The sequence below is a fragment of the Lissotriton vulgaris genome, chromosome 7, assembly GCF_964263255.1.
Source record: "Lissotriton vulgaris chromosome 7, aLisVul1.2, whole genome shotgun sequence".
In the NCBI taxonomy this organism is placed as follows: Eukaryota; Metazoa; Chordata; class Amphibia; order Caudata; family Salamandridae; genus Lissotriton; species Lissotriton vulgaris.
In genome coordinates this window covers 1,358,068,714-1,358,093,106 of record NC_141695.1, presented here as the reverse complement: position 1 = coordinate 1,358,093,106, position 24,393 = coordinate 1,358,068,714, and the positions used below count along the sequence as shown (strand labels likewise).

Here is a 24,393-nt window from a genome sequence, read left to right as displayed (position 1 = left end):
AACAGGCATGGGGTACCGCCGGGGTCATCTATCAGCCCAAAACTATTTAATGTGTATATGCGGCCGCTTATGGATGTCTTCAAAACTACGTATGGGCGCAAAATAGGCTCCGCTCGTGAAATTTGCACATTTTCTGCAATTTCGCATTCCGTGAATCTTGCGAAATTGCCGAAAAATTCGCGAATTCGCGGGCGGGCGGATTTTTTTTTGGGCCCACAGGAAGCAAAGTTAAGGCAGGTGATCGAGTTGGAGCTAACTTTGTAACCATTTTAGAATGGCGCTGGTAAGCTGCCAGAGTGCTTGCTGGCGCCATTCTAAAATGGTTACAAAGTTAGCTTCAACTCGGGCACCTGCCTTAACTCTGTAAGTGCTTCCTGTGGGCCAAAAATTAAACCTCAACAGGAAGCACTTACAGATATAAATAAAGCAGGTGCCGGAGTTGAAGCTCAAATTCAGTAATGTTTTAATCAGCCCAAAAGCCCTTTCTGATGGACAGCTCACTCAAGGGACCTTGGTGCCTTTTGGCGCGGTGGCAAAGTTACAGGCACACATGGTCAGTGTGGGACAAATCTTCTGGCCCTTTACGCAGCTGCAGTGTAGGAAAAGCACTGTACATTTACCCAATGAGGTAGCACTTACTGATTAGCCAGTAAAAGTACTCCAGTTGAGTAGAGGTATTGCACAAAATGGTGGCAACTTCGTGGATAACTATGCAGGGCAGGATTCATTCTGGCTCGAGGCTCCTGTCACAAAAATTAAACCTCAACAGGAAGCACTTACAGATATAAATAAAGCAGGTGCCCGAGTTGAAGCTCAAATTCAGTAACGTTTTAATCAGCCCAAAACATTAGTGAGCACGGTCGAGGCTGGGCAAGTGTGCTTTAACCCCATATCTGCTGTCGAAAATTAGCTGTAATACCCGAGGGAGGTCTTTGCATCCCTGAGTTTCTCAAGCGCAATCCCCGTTCGTGTGACCAGGAGGCTGCTTTCTCCTCACCTGCTGTCCTACTCGCTCTCTGACCTTTTATACACAAGAGGCATGTGAACACGCATAGAAGCCCCGCACCACACACTAGCGGTATCAAACATCTTCCCGCCCTTTCCCAACTATGATGGACAGCTCACTCAAGGTACCTCGGCACCTTTTGGCACTGTTGCAAAGTTACAGGCACACATGGTCAGTGGAGACAAATCTTCTGGCCCTACGCAGCTGCAGTGTAGGAAAAGCACTATAATTTACCCAACGGGGTAGCACTTACTGGATTAGCCAGTAGAAAGTACTCCAGTTGAGTAGAGGTATTGCACAAAACTGTAGCATCTGCGTGGATAACTATGCAGGGCAGGATTCATTCTGGCACGAGGCACCTGTCACAAAAATTAAACCTCAACAGGAAGCACTTACAGATATAAATAAAGCAGGTGCTCGAGTTGAAGCTCAAATTCAGTAACGTTTTAATCAGCCCATAAGCATTAGTGAGCACGGTCGAGGCTGGGCAAGTGTGCGTTAACCCCATATCTGCAGTCGAAAATGAGCTGTAATACCCGGGGGAGGTCTTTGCATCCCTGAGTTTCTCGAGCGCAGTCCCAGTGTAGTTCCTGTAACCAGGAGGCTGCTTTCTCCTCACCTGCTGCCCTGCTCGCTCTCTGACCCTTTATACACAAGAGGCATGTTGACACGCATAGAAGCCCCGCACCACACAGTAGCGATATCAAACGTCTTCCCGCCCGTTCCCAACTATGATGGACAGCTCACTCAAGGGACCTCAGCGCCTTTTGGCGCGGTGACAAAGTTACAGGCACACATGGTCAGTGGAGACAAATCTTCTGGCCCTTTACGCAGCTGCAGTGTAGGAAAAGCACTATACATTTACCCAACGAGGTAGCACTTACTGATTAGCCAGTAGAAAGTACTCCAGTTGAGTAGATGGAAATCGCAAAAAAATCCACGATTTCGCTGGAAAATCCACAAATTCACAGACTTTTTTGCGATTTTGATCAAAATCGCGGATCGCAGATCTCCAAAATTCACCCATACTTAATCAAAACCCACAATATTAGTGTGGTTAACTATGCTAATGACACACAATTGATAGTGTTCCTGGATGGTGATCAGGCGGACTCCCAGGATATTTTCCACAAGTGCAAGCGGGAAATGGTGCTGTGGTTAGGAGACAATACTTTGCAGTTCAACAGCGACAAAACAGAGATTCAGCACTGTGGGGTGGGCAGAGTGCCCGTAGTTTTACCATCAGATTTCTGGCCTTTACCCCTGGATGGCCCTATGGTACCTCTGAGCACGGTGCGTAATCTGGGGGTTAGCTTTAATGATAAGCTTAACCTGGAATTGCATGTTAATAAGGTAGCCAAGAACTGCTACATGCTCTTCAAAGGATTCCGAAAGGTTCTACTACTGCTACCTTCTCAGACCAGAGGGACAGTGGTCAGGAGTGTCATCCTTAGCCGCCTGGACAACTGTAATGCCTTGCTGCTGGAATCCCCTAGGTATCTAATATCGCGGCTTCAGAGTATCCAGGCAGCAGCAGCAAAACTGGTCTTGAAGAGACCAGGGGGATCATCAACTTTCCAGGCATTAGCTGAGCTACATTGGCTCCCGGTGAACCAAAGGATATTGTTCAAGTCGCTGTGTATTGCCTTTAAGGCACTTCACGGTACCAGGCCCAAGCCACTTCAGAGTAGGTTTGGCTGGTACGCCCCTGTACCCAACTTGCCATCCTCTGCATCTAGCCTGGCACCATCCCGAGGTTCAAGCGAACCACAATGGGTGGGCGAGCATTTGGAGTGGCAGCTGCTCACCTGTGGAACAGCCTCCCTTTGGAACTGAGGCAAACGCAGGAGCTGCTGCTGTTTCGGAGGAAAGTTAAAAGTCACCTTTTGCGGTTCATTACAGTGTGTCTCAGTGCCAGGATGCCCGTGCGCTCTATAAATTTGGAATAATAATGATAATAATGTCCATAGCATATTTAAACCTCGAATGGTAAAATTGGACATGACGCAAGCGGTACAACCTCTCTCATGTCCAAGCCAAGCACACTGTCTTGTAAACGTGGTAACAAAACCAATCCGGCCCCAGTGGGCTAACCATTCTTTCCAAAAAATTTAATATTCCCTCTCAGGCATCTGTAAATAGTCTACCTAGATATATATATATAGTACATATATATTATAAATACCTATATATTTTATACATATATATATATATATATATATAAATATATATATATATATATTATACATATATGCATATACACATACATATATACACATATATATATATATATATCCTACTGGCAGGCGCCAGTAGGTAGTTATAGTTAGGATCGTGTTTCCATAGGCAGTAAAGAGGGAGCAAAAACTGAACCTTTCCGAATAATTATGGGTTACTGCAACCAACACCGGGAGGTGCGTAAAATTATAGACAAAAACTGGCCCACAGTGAGCAAAGACCCCATTATTGGCCAGGACCTCCCCAGAAAAGCATCCATCACCTTCAGTAAGGCTCCTAATATGAGAGAGAGGGTAGTTGTAACATGCCCTGAGATATTGGACAGCACATCATGGTACAAAAACAACCAAGGGTTCTTCAGATGTAAAACCTGTAAGGCCTGTGTACATGCTGTCAACAAACGGGTATACAGTGACGGCTTTAGTGAACGTGAACATCAGATCACTAAAGTTTTAATGTGTAAAACGGAATACGCTGTATACGTCCTGGAATGCCCATGCAAATTGAAATATGTGGGGAGCACTAAGCTCCCCGTCCATAGAAGAATCCTTCAACATCTCAGGGCAATAACAACACAGGACAACACCTACCCGGTGGCACGCCACTTCAAAACACACCATCAGAGCAATAACAAAGAGCTGACATACTATGTGGTGGATGCTATAACAGCTAGTAGAAGGGGAGGCAATAAGGAGGCAAAACTGCGCAAAATGGAACCCAATTATATCTTAAAATTCAACAGCAAACAGCCTGGAGGCTCAAGGAGGACCTATACACATGTCTGCACTAGGGTAAATAAGATCAGAATCCCTTTTCATTAAAGAAAGTAAGCTCTAAAGGAATATTCATCAATCTTTACAATGCTGTACATAAATGAATTCTAAATACCTTTTATTTATTTATAATGAAAAATGGATTTTAATGGATTCTAGGATATTTATGGTTTTAAGACCGTATTATCTTTTTAAATACATAAAAGAATATATTCCTTAACAATGCATTTCGTTAACAACTAATGGACACAATGTGTATAACAACAAGAATCTACTAAATAGATTACGGATCTATATGAATGCAAATATAGAATACAATAGGAGAAGAGAAATATATAATTGGATAACACCTCTCTAACCATTAGCGATATCCCCCCACTGAATTAATCACAAAAATTCAGTAAACTCGTAGGTTATTATAGGTGTAACATATTCCATCTTTATATCTGTAAGATCCAGAGATATACTATTATTGTGAAAAAGCGATCTTAGTCTGTTTGATCTAATGAAAACTTCAATTCTCAGTAAATTTAGCCTATTAAGTCATAACAGCAATAGTTGGCTCGTGCAAAGACTGTGGGAAGTACATATTAGAATTACTACAAAATAGGAGAGGGAGGCAACACTGAAAGCAAATACGGAACAAATGGATATAGAAATTGAGGCTCAGTCCTACTCTTAAAATGTTAAGCTTACATAACTTTTATTAGCACGTAAATGCACTTTCACATATTGGGATAATTGTGGTTATTACACAGGGAAAGACCGAGATGTTTACATTTGTGCAATATTACGACCAAGGGATTTAACCCACAATTTTGAATGTGTATTAATATGTTGAAAAATCGTACAGGGATTTAACCTATGATTTTGTTATCACAAATGTATATACAATAACTTATTATGGCATAACTATGTACTATAACAATGTTTTTATATGTATTAGTAACTCGTACCTGCATTTTAGGGAACGATATGCCTCGAAACAACAACGAGTCTTTCCTTTATTTTCATGTTTGTAATTGGCCAATCATGAAGCAGCACTGTGCACTTTAAAAATTCACGAAAAATGTGGTTACGCTGTCATGTGATCAAGGCTCTGTGCCGAAACGTTATGGCGACAGCTGAATAAAAACTAAATAGCATCCAAAATTTTGGTCAGTGTCTGTGTCCACAGCGTGATCGTGGTGAGAGCAATTGTGGGAGGAGACGGTGGTTGTGTCATATATACACATATATGTATATATCCTACTGGCAGTCGCCAGTAGGTAGTTATAGTTAGGATCATGTTCCATAGAAAAAGTGTTTTTTGACGTACTTATATCTTTGGTACCATTTGACGAATCCTTACGAAATTTCCCCCAAAGAAAGTTCTGGTGATTCTAATTGTGCATGGAAAGTTTCTGGGTAATCTGTCAAGTGGGGGGGGTGAGAAAAAGTGGGGTGTCAAAAAAAGGGCATTTTCCATGTTAATTTCCCATCAAGATTTTTTAAACAACTACAGCTCGAACCGCAGGACAGAGTTACACCAAATTTGGCAGAAAGGTAGCTCTTGGTCCAGAAAGCACAGTTTTTGTTATTTGTTGTACATCTGTTCAGTAGTTTGAGATGTTAAAGGAAATCCAAATTTGTATATCTGGGCAGAGCCTAAGCACAAATCTCATGGTGAGATCTGATTGGCTGTCTGCACCTCATCCAGTAAGTGCTGGCAGCCAACTTGGGGCCAATAGACATGATAGCACCCCATTGAAATGCACTGTAGTGAATGGCAGGCTTTTATGGTCACAACAATAAAACCATGTATAATTTTAGGAATTGTGGTGTGTTCTAAGGTGATTTTATCCTGCAAAAAAGCTTTCTGCTGGGATTTCATTAATCATGTTTGAGAAAAACTGTTTTTTCATGCTTTTGCTATAGAGGTTATGGAAGGTGCTCTAGAAGCTAAAATGAGAGCAAACTTTCTGTAAATTCACACTAGTTTTCTCAGCCATATGATAATGAAGTCTGACATTCTCAGTAATAGTAATTCCACCAGTTGATTCCCTTGAGTTCTACTGCAGCCTCACAAAGTGTTCTAAATAACAACTAGAGCGCTAACAGTCTTACTAAGGACAAAAGTATGGAAAATTGTCAGAGATATTATGGTGAGTACTGTATAAAGAAAAATTAGGACATGTTTTACGTGAGTTCTTAAATATCTGCTATTTCATTAAAACATTCTGAGATACAGACTGTAACATGAACTTTCAGCACCAGCAGCAGACTGTCATTTAACTCCTTGGTGATTAGCTGCTTCACTACAGTGTTCTAATGAGCAACTAGAGTTCTAACATTCTGAATTTATGCCAAAAGTGTGGCACAACTGAACACCATCTTAATGCAATCGAAGTGAAAAACTGAAACCATTTTCTGGTGAGGATGCTGTGACAAACTTGGAAAACAGAGAGCCTCATAATAGATAAGTCTCCAAAGATGTCTACCAGAAAAAAAAAGAGTCAAAATGTAGTAAAAATATCACGCAAATGTAGCACAAGTATAACCAATGTCAGAATTGTGCAAAACACATAATTTGTGGGGTTTTTTGCAGTTTTATATAGAGCAGACTTGACCCAAAGATATAGGAGTGCTTTACATGAGCATCAGTTACATTACACAAGGACTCATTTATTTTGGTTTTAGGCATGGGGAGATTAGATGATGTACCCAGAGTCACAGTATGTTGAACTGACGCTGAAACTTGAACCTGGTTCCCCAGTTGCAAAGTCTGCCGCTCTGGCCATAACGACACATCCTCTGTGTAACATATAATCAAGAGATCAACAGGATAAAAAAGCATAAGGATAGCAAATGATTTAAAAGTTCTTTGTCGCTACTTGAAAACTCAGAAAATAAATCCAAATTTTAGTTTGTTAGAGCACTAACCATAATTTCTATTGGAATAAGACCCTCTCATTTTTATAATTTCTAAAGGAAATGCTCTAGGCAATACAATTTTAATTACATCAAGATGTCATCAGGTGTGCCACACTTTTGTAACAAATAAAGAATTTTAGCAATCTAGTTGTTCATAAGAATACTGTGAGGAGGCAGAGGCCAGTGGTACGGACTCGGATAATTGAGGGCAGGGAGGAAGGTGCAGAAGCAACAAGTTTACCACGCTGAACAGGCAGGGGGGTCTGTGGCAGCAAAACAGACCATGAAAGGCATTGGAAAAGGGGGCAGGGGCAACAAACCAACCATGCAGGACAGGAAAGAGAGGCTGTGGCAATATAACAGACCACTGAGGGCAGGAGGAAGAGCAGTGGCAGTACAACCATGCATGCCAGAAGCCCTGATTCAGGTAGGAGACATCTGATGTTTTAAGCCTAAATGGGCTTTTATTTTAACTGTCTCCTGAGTACAATCTTCTCTTTTTCAATGTAAGTCAATAGGGAAACTCAATTCCCCAGGTGTTTTTATTACAAAATCTCCCTCTTACCAAGTTCATAATGTTGGTATGTATGGTACATTGTTTCATAAAAGACAGGAGGAATGGGGTAGGGACATGTACTCAGATAACAGAGGGCAGGATAAAGATGGGCAGGGGTACCAAACTGACCTTACAGGACAGGCATCAGTGGTTTCAGCAGCACAATACAGCACATAGGGCAAGCGAGATGGCAGTGCAGCACAAAGGACCATGTAAAGCATTAGTGAGGGGACAGGACCATGCACATGGACAAAAGAGAGCAGAGGGGAGATAGAGGTAGGCCCAGCACAAATAGAGCTGGGGTACTGGCCCCATTTGGCATCCATTTTGGAAACGCCAGTGGTGCCACAGTCGTCCTTACAAAAAATATTCAGATCTCTTAGATCCAGTGTAGGTCTGAATTTGCCCTTTTTATGCTTTTGGAATAGGAACGTAGTGTGAACAAAAGCTCTATGTGGTTAGCTTTGCGGCACTCTTTCCAATGAAGGGTTTGTGGCAATCGTTGTATCTCCTATGTTAACAGTCACATTAATATTTCTCGCATCATTTGTTTGGTATGATGACCGTCAGGAGAAAAACTCTTAAATGGAAGCTTTATTCTATTGAGAGAATCTCTAGCATCCTCTGCAGTGATGCTGGGATGGTGGGGTGTCTCCTTCAGTCACAATGAAAATAAATGGGTCCAAAACCTACATTTTAGCTTCAGTGCCTGCTCGTTATCCCTGTACATTAATCATATGGAGGAGTGACTCAGCCCCACATGGGAGCAGCCCACCCAGGTGTCCACCGCCTTCTGTGTGACATACTTTGCGAAAACATGTAGACTGCTTTTGTTATCCAGGTTGAATGCATTTGATATCCAGGTGCTTGCAGTATTAAGAAAAATGCAATATGTCTGCTAACATTAAATGGGAGTATGTTATGTTAATTTCGATTTATATAGCTCCAAATCACCGACAGGTTTCTTAGCGCTTGCTTTGGGAACCCGTCCTGGCTTTCCCTGCGAGATAACCCCTACTGGGCATCCCCAAGGTGAAGACCAGGCATCCCATCACGGTAGGGCCATAGTGGAGATTAAGCAAGCTATTGCCCAGAGTTGCAGAGTGTGAACCGATGATTTGAGTAGGCACCGAGGCGAGAATTATCAAGTCCGTGGACATTTTGAGCTCAAGACCCTGCCGCGTCGGGAATTGAACCCTGGTCCCGGGTCTGATCTCTGCATCAGGGTCTGCCTCCTCTAACCAGTGAGCCACACTTCATCCCACAAAATAAGGAAGTCATAAAAAGCTTGTTTTATTTTTTAATAAAAGGTCCTAGCTCAAAAGTTAATGCAGATAACATCAATCAAAATTTGCCAATTTTATGTTGCAAAAGCATGTTGAAATTATGTGAAAATTCACAGCCATCATAATTCCCAAGATTTTCTTCTGGTATACACTGGTTTGAACAGCAAATGCCATGTGGGAGAGACATTTTCTTCATGAAACAGACTCCTACCTCTATCTTGTGGAGCTTCGAACTTGAGGTATATTTTTAAAAAATGACATATTTTTACAATTTGTTTTTAAAAAAACTGGTTCCGCCTAGCCTTATTCCATAGTAACAAATCTGAGGAGCATTGGTGGACCCTGCTAATGTAGCTCACTGATGCTGTCCCTTGGGCTGAATTGGTTGAGAGAAGCTACTCCCTTGCCTCAGTGGTGGAGTTCATTGTCGCGTCCCAGATGGATGCTGAGAGAAGCTGGTGCATTTTGTCAGTGAAACATGTCTTATTTAAGAGCCAAAGGGACATTGTTGGACATCTCCTCTCTGTTATCCTAGTAGGTATCTTTGATAGGCTCTAATGGTTAGCTGCAGGAGCTGATGCTTTCTTTCAATGGCAGATCTCTTGGCTGAAAGTCCCTGAAGGAAATGGCTTCCCTTAGCTTAGCAGTAGATTCATTTGTCAGACCCTGATGTTGTCACTTGCCTGATGGTTAGTGGCAGGGGCTGTTGCTTTATTTCTTGCTAGTCCATTGAGGGTTCAGTGGAGCTGCTCTTGATGATTAGTGGTAGATTTCTTCTATTAAAATCATGAAGGTTAGTACTTTAACCTGCCTCTATCATTCGGCCCATAGGATAAATTAGATAACCTCTTTTCACAGTACTTGGTGAATAAAAGCAATCCAGTACCCCATGTTTTCTTATGCCTCTTCGTGGGATGACAAATCTCTGATGGTGGAGGAGACTGTGCCCTAGATCAAAGAAACGGCCAGGATAAATGGACACTGTCACGCCATGCACATGACCACCTCCCTACACACATCTTATCAAGCTCACACTTTCATTTAATTTTGCCTCCGCCTGGGTGGGATAGATATCTGTATGGAATGTGTTGAAAGTGAACACATGACTATGAGTCTGGGGAATGCTAGGGCGGGTAACATATTCTTACTATTATATTTCAACCACCCTTCTACCATCATGGGAAATTATTTACAAACATTAAAATTAATCCTACATGGGAGATACCTGGGATTAACTCAATTAAAATAGCCACAAATGGCTCCTAATATTGCAGGTTCAGCCTCTTGGATCTATGTTGGGATCATACAGCTCACATAATCTGTAAGGAATTGTCCAGGTGGATGGTTTGCAGATCGCATCTATTAGGACATGTCTTGGCAAAGCCATAGACTCTGCCTTGGCCCTTACTGTGCGAGCCGAGCCGTGGGGAGTGCAAGAGAAATTCCTAATTGCAATTCATGCTTATGTACAATATATATTTCATAGGGCAATGAACACATTAGATGTACATTGGGTACTGGCCATCCGAGGTGGCACAGGTCCTCCAGAAGACATGGAATTTTTTCTAAGGTCCATGTAAAACATTAGGTCTACTCTACTATCAAAAAATCAAAATCAAATCTTCTTTATTCGGTTTCCGTAATTTTGAAAGCCATAAAAGTACACATAAAACATGCTTATAATATTAAAATATTTAAAATTGCATAGTTGATTATAGAAATACATATTAGCAGCATTTAAGTAGAATTAAGATTGGGACGGTGACTGACACAGAATTTTAAAAAACAGGCTATAGATTTAGCATATAATTAATTGTCCAAAAATTACAGTGCCAGAAAAGCAGGGCGACGGGTTCGGAGCCCAATTATTCGTAGGATTGGGATCCAACGCCTACGTGGGATTTCATAAAATGTACAAAACAGCAATATGTGTATTGTAAATTGTCGGGACTTACAATCACAGGGACAGAATGATAGGTTCCTGGACCATTCGTTCTGGTGAGGAAATGAAATCAACCGATGAAACATATCTAATCTAAATCGAGTTAACAAAAATGTTTCAAACTGATTCAAATTGTATGTTAAAAAAGGTTGGATAAGAAAGGTCGTTTGGACTGATAGCAGATGCTGTACTGAGCTTTTCCCTATTTCTTGAATAAGACGTAGCTCACTTAAATGGAGAAGACATATTTTTTTTGCTCCTTTCTTGGGACTTCAGAGATAGTGAGTGGATGAGTACTCTACTATCAAAATTATGAAGGTGTCTTTGCACCTCTGAACAAAGGCTGGCAAAACATTTTGGGTGGCAAATCTCCTTGTTGTATTAAAGCTCAAAAGGAAGTCTGCAACAAGAATGATGAGTTTTGATGATCACTTTGTCCTAACCTAATATCTTGCAGAGCTTTCTGAACATGGGAGCCTAGAGCTTGTTAAGTAAGGGAATGGTTATCAAGGAAAACATAGGACTAATGCCTGTTAATACAGCTTTCCTGCAGTGTCCATTTGTCATCCAGCATTCTCTATTTAACAGGGATTATCTGTTGAACTTCAAGAATCCTCAGGGCAATGAGAAAATGTTGGATGAATTGGAAAATTTTGAGTTCAAATGCAAATGGCAATTTTTCATTCTCTTCCTCCAGTTCCCACAGTTCATGTCTCTGCCCAAATACAAGATGTCAGAACCTTTCTTCCCTGGGTTAGAGTTATGGGCATGGACCTAAGGTATGTTTAGCGACATTAGAAACTCCCCCAACAAAACCAGTTCAGGGACAGGTTATTCCCCACTAAGTTTGGTGCCACTCAGGCTACTTAGATAATGGCAGCCCTAGGTGTGGGTTACATCAGCAAGTGATACAGGCTGCCCCTTTGAAGCTTGTACAGTTGGCTGCCATGTTTCCCAATGAGGAGTCCCTGAGGATAGGTAAATAAAGAAAAACGGCCTAATTACATATATGAATACACCCAAAGGAAAAAATGGCAGGAGCATATTCTATATAATTAAAAGAAAATGGTAATGTGGACCCGCGTACCTTAAATGAGGATTTAGTGGTAGTGCAAGTTTATTCAGGCATGAATAAATAAAATCTGTGGTGCATTTCACCCTCTCGATGCAGGGTGTGTAAAAGAAAATAACCTTGAAAGGATATGGCTGATGGTTATTTTCTTTAACATCCCCTGGGACCTGGCCATATACGAAATTGGGAGGAGGGCCATGTGGACCCTTACCTGGGCTGATTGTGGCCCATTGGACCCCATCTGCAACTACAAAGGGGAGGAGGCTTGTGGCCCCCCTCCCTGAGCCATTAATGTCCCTGGAGACCTCATTCACCAGGGCGCTCAGGCTATGTCCCAGGGAGCCCACCCCTGGGACATAGCAGTTTCCTGGCTTGCACTGGCAAGGGCAGGGAAACCTGTATTTGCTCTCACTTGGTTGGAGCAATTTCAGAACTCCCACCAAGCGGGAGCAAACACCAAGCGGCGCCCAGTGAGTTTGAGCATGAAAAATGCTTGCGCTCACTGGGAGCGGGCTTTTCATCTGTTTTCCTGCCAACACTGAAGCGGGAAGGGAGACAGATTGGAAGAATGCTCCCACCTGCTGGGAGAAGCATTTTTAGCTGCTCCCTGTGGGTGGGAGCAATTCGAGATCCATCTTGAGGTGGGAATCCAGCTGGAGCTGCGGGGACCTTGGGGCTCCACCCGCGGCACCCAACCATAATATGGTAGGCGCCATGCTCGCTGTGGGTGGTGCCCCACGGCACCCACCCTTTGTTTACCAGGCTGCGGAGGATGAGGTCCTCCTCCCACTTTAGACATTTGCTGGGCCCCAGAGGATGGGGTCCCCGGGGCTTGAGGTCCAGTGAGGGGATCTGTTTACTTCCTTCCCCTTTTTGCAATATGGCCTGGGACATGGGGTCCTTGGAGCAAAAATTGACTCAGGGAGGGGGCCACATGCCCCACTACACATATAGTGGTGAGCCCGAGGGATGGGGACCCCTGAGCCAAAATTGGCCCACGGAGGGGGACCATGTGCCCCCCAAAAAATTAGCTGGGCTCAAAGGAAGGCACGTGGTCCCCTGCCACATAAAATGTGTCATGCCCTGAGGATGGGGACTGAAAGGGCCCTGGGAGAAGGGCTGCATGTCCCTTCTCCATTAAATATGGTGTCGGTCCCGGGGTGGGATCCTCTGGGCCAAATATGGTTCAAGGAGGGGGCACGCAATTTGGCTGCCTTTGCGGGAGATGGCCAGAGGGCTAGGCCACAGGCCAGACCATGTGCCCAGCCCCCGCTGAACATGGCCAAAGTCCATGCATAGCGTGGGGTTTGTTGCATGCGGGGGGGTTCTTGTGGCCACCCCCCACTGCGCATGACTAAAGGCTGTGCTCAGCATGTGGTTAGCTGCATGCCGGGAGTTGGACACAAGGTGTGGAATACCAACAAAAGGACTGGCTCAAGGACAAAATGCCTCCCACAAATTAAATGTGCAACAGTTTGTGGCTGGTCCTCATCTATGGTCTTTTGGTTTTCAGATTTGTATTTATGTTTAAAGATTGTGTTTGTGTTTGTATAAGCTTTATTCGAGACAATTCTCATAAAAGCACATAAAATCAAAACAGTTATACAATAATACATTATTACAGAGTAAAAAGTCATTAAACATGGAGTACAGCTCATACAACATTTACATATAAAAACCATTTATGGCAGATAATATTACATTAATCATTGTTGAAAGGAATACCTGGTTACCTACTTCCCCCCAGGGACCGTCGTCTAATTGCCCATGCCCAACCCAGGTATTTAGCTACCCCTATGACTATCGAATCCTGAGTTGTTGTACGTAGGATTCTTAGAGCCACTGCGCTGTCTCGTGTCCCCAAGTTTTTACATACTGGCGAGAGCCATTTTCTCCTCGGATTTGCGTAAGCATGACATACGAAAAGAAAATGGCCTATGCTCTCCTCTGCATTTTCGCATGCTGGACATAAGTTATTGGTGGGTCTGTGCCAGCCGGATGTCAGTTTCTTGAGGGGGATAGATCCTGATCTTAACTGAAATACAAGTTTCCTGTCCATTGGTACCGTGATGTTGTCCCAGTAATTTTCCAGGACAGGAAGAATTTTTATCTCCAGGAAGCGACCAGACATAGAGTCGGCCCTGGTGTCATTCAGCATCTTACCACCCACCCAATCCCAGTATTGTTCTTTAAGGGCTTCTTTGCTGGGAAAGATTTCTCCCTCAGGGTTATTCCAAAGATTTGAAAACCCTAAATTTACTAACATGGACTTCAGATGTTTTAGCCATTTTATCTTATGGAAGGTATCTTCCTTAATTATCCATTGAAAACCCTCTGCATATTGTCTTATTTCTGGAGTCGTCCAGAGGCGTCTCCAGTAAAGAACTGGGCGCAATCGGGCTCTATCTACAATGGTGCGTCTACCTAGCTCCAAAAACAGTGGGGTTAGGGGGGTACTCTGTGGGAGTCCTGTAATCCCTCGCATAAACTTGTTCTCTGAAGTCTGGAGAGCCGCTAGACAATCCCAGGCCCATAGCTTGTGTTGCTTAGAAGGTATTATAGAGCCTTCTTCATTCAGGAAACCTAAGTGACCAAGGAGGAGATCAATGATGGTGTCATATATGGAGTAATGCTTAGCTTCTTAAAGAGGATGTACTTGATTTTTGCAAAGCAATGGATATACAAAAAATAATTGGTTCAAGGCACAGAAGTAATTTTTAGATAAAGTCATACTGTACCTCCTGCAAGAAGAGAATCTGATCACTTTTTAGAGTTCTGGAGATAATAACTGTGTGTAAGTAACCCTCACAGCATGTGATTTTCTCTTACCCCAAAGGTTGAGGAGATCTGCGGGTGCATAGAAAAATTATCTGAAGATGTGGAACAGGTGAAGAAACAGCACAGTGCCATCTTGGCCTCCCCTAACCCAGATGAAAGTGAGTATGGTGATACCCAAAGAGGCACAGCTGCCCAACTCATCCTAAATCGTTCCTCAGAGATCCCAGATCTCTGCTCTGAGAAGCAGAAGATGGGTTGTCCATTCTGTCTTCCATATCTATCCATGCTCACCTGCATCCTTGGCTCTCCTCCTCACTTGAGGTTTCAGTTCAATTCAAGCCCCTCCCTACTTTCTTTCTCTCCTTCTGTTCTCTTTGCTTAAAATTATACTATTCTCTAGCCTTTTCACTGTTCACTTCTCCTATTTCTATTGTCTCCCTCTCGCCTTCTTATCATCACCAATTTCCTTCTTTTCTGTTTTCTCTTTTGTCCTGCCATTACCACCCTTTACTTTAATTTGTTGCTTGATTTCATTAACAGTACTTATTCCCCATTCTCAATTCGTCTCATTCAATGTCTGTATCTTTTTTCTCTCACCTTTCTGTTCTTTTTGCTTTCTCTCTTGTACTCTTACCTTTCCTCTCCAGTCTCTTTCTTTCTTTTTATGTTTTTCTTCCTTCGTGTGCGATTTCCCTTCTCTTAGCTACTTCATTCTCTTTTGTCTTGCACTTGTTTCATCCTTGGCAGGTGTTCCCAACTTTCGCACATTATCCTCCTTTGCCATTTCCTAACAACTGTCGTACATCATGTCCTGCTCATCACCACTCCCCTTCCTTTTGTTAGCGTTCCTCACAAACCCCTCTTTTTACTCTCCCTCTCGCTATCTCTCTCCATGACTTTATCACTTTCTTTTTGTTTCCATCTTTTTTCACTTTTTTTCTTGGGCTTTCTCCTTAACCTTTTCTCCATCCTTCTCGAGGCTTTTCACTTTCTCTCTCTCCCCCCACTTCATATACTGCACTTTCAACTTCATTTTCCTATTACTCCTCTCTTTCTGTTCTTATATTTACCAACCTGCAATATCTACATGCATTTATGTACCTGTTTTGTCCCTCATCCTCTCCTTAGCGGATCATATTACGTTATGTTACGTTATGTTATGTTACTGGGGTTTTGTACAGCTAAGCGTTTACCGTAGGGTCTCTAGGCTCTCATGCCTATTTCTACTTTCTTCACCATTTCCAACTCTTCATTCCTCTGTTGCTGTTTATCATCCAGTCTCTCTTTCACTCATTCTTTGTGGCCCCCATGTTTCTGCAGCTACCTCAGAATAGGTTCAGATGTTAAGTGAACCCACATTTGCGAAACAAGACATACATGGGCTAGACATCACTGTCCAGTTGGCCACCTATGCCCAAAAGTTAGTTTCAAAATGGGGCTGGAGTCCCAAGGGGTTGCGGCCCATCCGTGCCCTTCCCACTTGTGCTGCAGCAGGAAGGGGCAGTGGCTGTGAGTCAATGCATTGCACTGTGGTCTGAGACCTGTAGGTGAGTTGGCGCTATACAAACCGAAGTTAACAATAACAATAACAATAACCTTGCTCTTCACAGAAAAACAATATAATGGGTGAAATGCTTGAATTAAATTGAATGAATGTCATCATTTTGTTGCTCTCTTTGCCACTACATATGGGGGCCACCCGCGCGCAAATCAGGTTTGGGATTGCTCCAATAGGTACATTCCGGTCCAAATTGCCAGGCCTCACTACCTCTGAATGGGAAGGAACTCCAAGCAATCCCAGACTGGTTCAGCTTTAATGGACCTCATAAGTGCGCGGCAATTTGAGTCTTATAACCGAGTGATCTACAGAAGTTGCATCTGTGCATACCCATCGTACATAGGATATCCTAGTGAAAATTGTGAAAATCTTATTCCACACCAGCCCTCTAGGCTGTTTCAAAACCCCTACAGCCCACCTCGATTGTCGCCGCAGCCACCCCATCACCATCAAAGCCCACCCCCCTCTGATTATGGGGCTGGGGGTTGGAATTTATAAAAGTGAAGAGGATGCTATTACGCCTCTCTGTATATAATGTTCCTGATTCCTCTGTTTCTGTGTTTCAGAGACCAAGCAAGAGCTGGAGGACCTGACAGCCGACATCAAAAAGACGGCCAACAAAGTGCGCTCCAAGTTGAAAGGTAAAGAGAGACACTGGCTGACGCGCCCCTACTCCATCAGCCTCAGGCGAGAGTTCAAAAACACACACTACACAACACAAACTGCCTCGAGTACTGGATTGGGCCTGAAGAGGTGGCCGTGTGGCTTGGTCACAGTCATATAAATAAAATCTTCCATTTCATTACAAGTGCTGGCTCTGGGATTCTGAAATATCTGCCCATGATAAGAGCAGGGAGATTGAAATAATTTGAAGGTCTACTTATTACTAGGCTAAAAAGATGTACCTTATTTGGAAAGATGCACAAAATAGTTTCTTACATCTACCTGCACAGAGGCAGACATATAACGAGGGCCTCTGCGGCGCCGGGTGCCACTCCGTCCCAGAGAGGGGCGTTCAGTCTAAAGTCTATCATTGTCTATGAGATCTGAGAGCTACAGGGGCCCTCACACTATTCTGCAGAGGACTCGTCAGTATACACCTCTGTGCACAGGTGGCTTTGATGTAATATTAAAAGTAGTTGATCAATGGAGCAAATAAAGGAGTGATGTCAAAATCGCTGCTTTGACCGTTTCCAAGACAGAAGGACCTGGGTCAACCATAGAGAGACAGGAAAATCATTTCTCAGGATTGTACATCACAGTATCGACTGGCAAAATATCGAGCTGCAACAATATTGAACGCTGAATATCATCACCCATTTTATTGTCAAGGAAGGCAGAGATTTACTATTCCTATGTTACATCTACATACCTTAAAATTACAGATATCGTCAAGGTACCTAGATGTGGAGTTACAAACAGTAAATGTATACTTCTCTGTACACGCTTACCTTGACAACATAGTGATGGTCAGCTTTCTGCGTGCAATGTTGCTGGAGGTCAATATTAAAAACTCAATGTTATGGTTTAGCAGTCTCTGAGGCAAAGCAGCGAGAAGGTAGAAAGACATGTCCAATCCACCTATGGTGGAAATTGAGCACCTTTACTAGCCGGGCTTACAAACAAAGCTGCATGAACCATGCAGGGGGCCATAAATAGCACTCCTGGATCCATAGTGAGCCAGCACACTGGATCACTGGAGACGTTCACTGGAGACCAGCCTCAGCAATGGAGATGTGCTTCCGCGTTGGAGTCTATGCTACTTTTTGTGAGCACTGGAGCCTTTGCTTCTGATACGTTGAAAGAAACAGCTTTATGCCAGTGTCTTAGACAGCAGCGATAGTGCAAAATACACTCCTCTTCCACTCTTTGAGGTTGCTTCAAACCTGAGAAAATGTCCATCAGATATTTCACGTGGCATTAGCCTGGTTTACCAGTTTATGCACCTTCAGGCTGCAAGACATGGCAGGTCCTTCACTAAGCAAGTGAGCTTGTTGAGTTCATCTAGGTTCGCCTTGGTGAAGTGTTGAAATGCAAAATTTCTCTACTGGATAGATTTAGTTTTGAAAACGTGTGGCACATCCAGTTATCCAAAACTAACAGATGCATGGTGAAGGAACAGTCTAAAATTAGAGCTGACAACACTTTAATTTCCAGATAATTTGGGTAGTATCCTTAAAACTAAAAAAGAAGATTCCAACAGTAGCGTACAAAAGTGGACCCTTGTGAGAGCACACAGGTGATCTTGAAAGGTTCTGAGAAGAAAGGTGGCAGTCACATTGTGTCAGGTCTGTCTGGATTGAGGGTGCCCATAGTGAGAGAGGGTCTCTGTGGCCTGTTTTCTAGGATGGTGTGATTTTCAATTTCATAAGTCGCCAACGAGCCTCGAAGGTCACCCGGCATGTTTACAAGGGAGTTTCCATCCAACTGCCCATGATCTAGTCTTTCCTGACCAGTAGCCAGAGGCAAATAACCAATAAATAGCTGAAGTTCACCAGTCAACCGAATTTTTGGTAGTTTGGCCAGAGTGGGCAGAGTTGAAATAGGGCAGTAGTTACAAGGGTCTATACAGTCAAGGGGATGGAATTTAAGTAGAGGAATTTCTATGGCAACTCTTAGGGCCTGAGTAGACCAGTGAAGTTTTTAAAATGCATTTAGAATAGCATGCATAGCGGTTCCACGGTATTCATATCTTTGAAAGTCAGTAGAACAATCTCTTTCCCTGTATCTCCTGTGATGTTTTCAAAAACGTAGCCAGCCAACACATGCTTCATAACACAATCTCTTCTTCAAGGCCAGACAGTGATTGCAAAATACAACATTATTGTTTTAAAAGTTCATAGCATTGCTATTTTTATTCTTGCTGTGCCTTGGGGGAGGCCACTGATATAAAGCAGGGGGGCTTGGCATGTCTCTGAGATTTTTATTAGATTTTCTTTCTATGATTCCTCATCAGCTATCGAACAAAGCATCGAACAAGAAGAAGAGTCGAATCGATCCTCAGCTCACCTTAGAATCCGAAAAACACAGGTAACACCCCCGCCTGCCTTCAACGCTCCCTTGCTCAACATCCCACAAATTCCTAACAACACCCCAAGTCATCCTCTTTCTATGCACATCATTTTACTTTTTGGTTCTTCTCTTTTTCTCACAATTAGCACGTTTACTACATTTTGATCATTTTCTTTATTTCGTCTCAATTGTGCTCGAATTTTTGTTACTTCATTGGTGGGGAGGAGTGTATTCATTAGCATTTTAGATTCACCTCTTTTTTTTCTTTTGTTGTGTCTTTTTTCCTGCCTTTTTTTCACAATCCTGCCTTATTTTCCTTCCCCTTAATTGCTTTTCCTACATTTTCCATTTGTTTCTTGTTTTGCTGGTTTTTATCTTCATTGATCTCTTTTTATCTTAGATATATGTGCTTCTGTTTAAAAACATGATTTCATTATACCATAGATTTTCTCTCTTTTTTGTCAATTGTTTCTTTGAAATGAATATATTCTTGTACACATTGTTTGTCATGTTGTTTTGCTCATTTTCTTTTCTATTTTGTGCTCATTTATGTTCTCTTTTTCTCTCATTTCTCTCTCCCCCCTCCACTTTTTATGCATGTGTATTGTTCTTTTCTCCTATGCTTAGCTACTTCTTTCCTTCTCCTTATGTTTTGCTTTTCATTTCCCTAGTTTTAAATTTTGACTCATTATTTCCCATCTTTCTGACTGCTCTTCCTCTTGTTCTTTTTGTTGCTTTCATTTCCCCTTTCTCTTGTGATTTCCTCTTTTTGCTTGCCAATATTTTGCTTTTGTATACATTTCTTTCCTTTTTTGTTCTCTTGATTCATGCCTGAAATGTTTTTTTTTCTTAAAAAGTGTTTTGTTTTTGGTCTCTGCTGCTTCTGTTCGCTTCCTCAAAATGTTTAAGTCTGATGCACAGAACCTGTTCTAATGTCCAATCACTAAAGCGATTTCAGCTTATCACCTATTTAACAGCTGAGGCAATAAGATCCAAGTTCTATAAATATCTTCAGACCACTTTGTCTCTGTTAGTCATTCAGCGTTGTCAAGCCCAAGGGCATGGTGGAAATGACGCGCCCTCCTGGCTTCGTTAGGTAAAAGCTGTTGAAGAGGACGCATGTCCTTATACATTGAAAGTAGGAGAGGTTAACATAGAGTTAATAAAATGGTTGACTCTAGGCTGATATTGGAATTGGAGGACTCTCTGCGAGGACGTTTAATGGATGGAGATCTAAGAAGCAGCGGGCATGTTGGAACTTTTGCTAGGAACCATTAAGTGAAATAATAACTGGATTGAACGATGGATGAGAAGCATTGCCTGATCTGGACTATAATGAAAGATTTTGATGGACACGGCACCGCAGTGCAAGCTGATTCCAAGGATTCATAGAACAGGGGTGGATGGTGGACATGGCTGTAAATTCACCAAAATGTCAGTGGTAGCGGAAGTGACATCATGTGCCCCTTTGACCCCAGTGATATCATATCTTTGACCTCTTGTCCCACGTTTTGCACAACAGTTACCTCCTGTTTGCAGCAATGGGGCTAATTAAGGGCAAGGAGTCAACACTAAAGAAATAACCAAGGTTCCAAGAACCCTGTTTACTTTCCATACCCTAGCTCTTCCTTGCATACGCCTAGTTGACATTTATGATTGTGGGGTTTGGATTTAGTCTGTATGCAGATCTACCTGATTCTTCATATTGGCAAGCCCAAATAGATTATGTAGCAATAAAATAATCTAGAGTTTCCACTGATTTCTCGCAATGGAATGCGTCTCTAGGGGGATGGAGAGTATATTTTTCTTGAAAAAGCAAATCTTCAAAAAATGTTACAGAACCATAGTACAGACAGTGCTCAGTAGTTAAAGATGTATTTTGTTATCAAACTTTGAGCAAGAGAGAAAAGCAGACAAGGGAGTAAGCAAAAGGCTGAAAAAAATAGGGAGCAGGGCCTATAGGAGAAAGCAGGGATGAAGAAAGAACCAGCAAGAGTGAGATAAACAGGGAGTGGAGGAAACAGGCATGAAGTGGAATCAAGACTATACATCCTTGATTTGTTGCATCCCTGGCATTCAGCAGCATCAGTGGCAAGCTAGTAAGAAAAAACAGCTCTTATTTATTAACAGATTGAGGGGGTAATTTAGAGTTTGGTGGAGAGGTTGCTTCGTTGCAAATGTGGCGGAGTACCCTGTCTTCCAAACTAATGGCCTAATCTCTATTTAGGATTGAAGGACCCTGTTGGCTTCTTTGATGAGAAATGTCCTCTGATGTTCTGTCAAAGGAAGGGCATTACACCACCCACCCTATTTAGGGTAGACCATGTGATTCTGGTTTTATTTCTGTCCCTCACCGCCATGTAAAACATAGCACTGAGGGACAGAAAAAGGAAATAACTACCCCACACCCAGGGGGAAACTCTCTGAATATGGGAATCACAGTTTTTTGCTTTTCAATAAGAAACTCCTATGTTGGGTGTTTGTTCTTTAAAAACAAAGGTTTATGGACAGCTATTAAAACCAATGGTGGGCGTCCACCAAACTTTATTGTACCTTGATAGGAACCACTGTGCAGAGGTCCCACTCAGGGCCTGCTGTTTTCTCTAAATTTAGTGTGCAATAGTCCAGCACAGTGGCAGATGTAATTTCCTCTGTCACCCTGACGTGTGCCAATTTCGATATCTGGAATTAAGTTCAGCCTCTATGTATAACTGTGAAAGTCTCTGAAACCTTCCAAAGTTTCCGGCTAAAACAAGCTTGCAAGATGAATAACCAGAGTGCTTAATTCCCTGGGAGAAGACCCCTGAACAATGTTTCACCACTTCTTTCAGAGATGGTGAAATGTTTCAAGCACGAAAAGCATGCAGAGTTAATCACCTCAGGATGGGCAATGGTTTGAGCCATCAAATCATCTAACCGGTCTGACTTATAGAACGAACTCTGTTCTCCTGAAGAGGCTGTACTTTGAAAACCACATCTCTACCTTCAACATAATGCTGCCTTAAATGTACCCACTTCACTGTATATGGCATACAACCACATATTAGAATCACCAGCCTGTCAAAAGTGGATTCATGGAGGTGGCCAACACCAGCTGCAGAGGTGTGGAGCCCACGGTGTACGGTTTGCAATGCACTGCAATAGAATTATGTCTTTTACTATCTAATCACCTGAAGGCGGAGATGATCCTTGCTTACAATAGGGTCTACGGCACCCTTACTATGGCACCAGCGTTGGTCATTGACAAAGGGATTGAATTTGAGATCTTTTCAATCTAATTCACAATTATCTTTTAACAGATTAACGGACACACCTCTTGTACAGAGGGATGTATCTGGGATCTAATTATTAGAATATTGAAAGATTGTTTAACTAATTCTTAAAAGGGTGTCTTCAAGAGAAAAGGAATGTAGCCCTTGTTTTTGGGCACTGAAATTAAAAAATACAGAATATTAAATTGAGATGTTACACTCAGATCCATCAAAAATATGCACGGTTTTAGTATTTCAATGTAAGACTACGATTTGTGCATATTCAGGCATTTTTGGAGATTCATATAAGCCCATTATATTCTGCCTGTAAATTCCGTAAGTCTTCGATTTAGGGTCCACTATGTATACGCCAGCAAATGTTTGTGTAGCAGGCATTCGTCTAGAATATGCATGAGGAAAATTTGTCACAGCACATTTTTTTATCATATATATATAGGGTTTTCCCAATGAAAAACCACTGTTCCTGTAGAGTATACAATTCCTCTATATCTCTATGAAGTATGAGATGGACTATTCCTTTCCCACCACGAAAAGGGCGTAACCCTTGCTCTTAGCAGGATGAACGTCCCAAAATGTTTGTGACTGCACATACATTTAGGATTATGTGGCTATTCACTGACTTATAGAGATTTGCTTACCCAGAAAGTCTTCATGTCTTGGTTCTAGTCACAGATGTGCTACTAAACCTACGTGTTGTTTGCTATAGTAAGCCCTACATGTTGTCAGAAATGTCTGATTATCATGATTGTGTGAATCAAGATTGTTGGGGGCTCCAGCTGTTAAATGACCTGTTGTTTGGGTCTAATTTATGGAGAAGATTCTTAAGGAGAACAACAGATTCAGAGGCAGACATTTCAGAGTAGCAAGGATGGATAATCAAAGAACCTCTTGGATGGAGCAGAGTTATTTTTTGCTGAGGCTTCTGTGTTATTAGCTGGAGTTAATGGATTAGTAAATCAAAAGTAAAAGAGAAGGGCACCCCTCACCAAAGAGACAGGGCACTAGAAGCAACTATAAGTCAAAAAGGAATTTCCCCTTTGGGTTTATTCATAAATTAGCCACCTGTTCCATAAATTCACTATTTACTCATTCAAATGTACCACCATTATCATTAAAATAGTGCCATAACACCATATATGTAAATTATTTAGCTTTATTCCTGAAAACATATAATCTACTGTACAGGTAATAAATATGTGCAAATAATTGTATGATCAGATAGTCATCCTTCTAGAACATAAAGTTCTTATCGTCAACACAGTGACTATGAACCTCGATGTATTCAATGAAAAGAATACAATCCCCTTACTTTCTTCTTATTACACAAGCAGAAGAATGTTTTTAATGTAAACACCATTATATGAATATTTCATACAAGTGCATAAAAGCATAAGGACATAAAAGCATTAAAAGGTAGAATGCATTATACATTAATATTTGCTTTCAAAGAGTCACTAATGAATTGTGGTCATTGAGCAAAGTGCAGAGTTTTATAAAATGATTAATATCGACATGTTGTTTCACTTTTATGGTTTCATCCTTCTTTGCATGAATTTATTAATTTGTATGTGGGATTCAAATAACTCCTACTTTCTTTACCGGTCAAATGTACTGTCCCCAATCACATGTGTATACTATGTGCTGGTTCTTCGCTGGTATTTCAACTTACCTATTGTTTTAGACGGCCCAATAGTGCCTGTTGGGTATAAATACCGGCTTTTGGAGATTCTTTCTCACATTTGTTTGTAGGGTAGGCAAGATGAGATACCAGCACATAGTATATACATGTGATTGGGGACAGAACATTTGATCGGGAAGGAAAAGTGGAGATCATTTGAAACTTGCATACAAATGAATACATTGATGAATAGAAGGATGAAACCATAAAAGTGAAACAACGTTGGTCCACAGGAATATGGGACTACAATAGTAACTTTAAAGAATAAGAAACATTTGAGCCCCAGCTACAGTGAAAAATAAATGAACT

The 24,393-nt window shown here is 42.0% G+C and overlaps 1 protein-coding gene across 1 annotated transcript in view; it reads left to right on the top strand.

The window, feature by feature from the left end:
• Nucleotides 1-24,393, top strand: part of LOC147703692 (syntaxin-1B-like) — a 371,779-nt gene that overhangs the window by 244,189 nt on the left and 103,197 nt on the right. Inside the window, exons 3-5 of the mRNA XM_086932047.1 lie at nt 14,623-14,722; nt 16,689-16,763; nt 19,079-19,152. Of these exons, the coding sequence (XP_086788173.1) occupies nt 14,623-14,722; nt 16,689-16,763; nt 19,079-19,152 (249 nt within the window). The remainder of the gene's footprint in view (nt 1-14,622; nt 14,723-16,688; nt 16,764-19,078; nt 19,153-24,393) is intronic.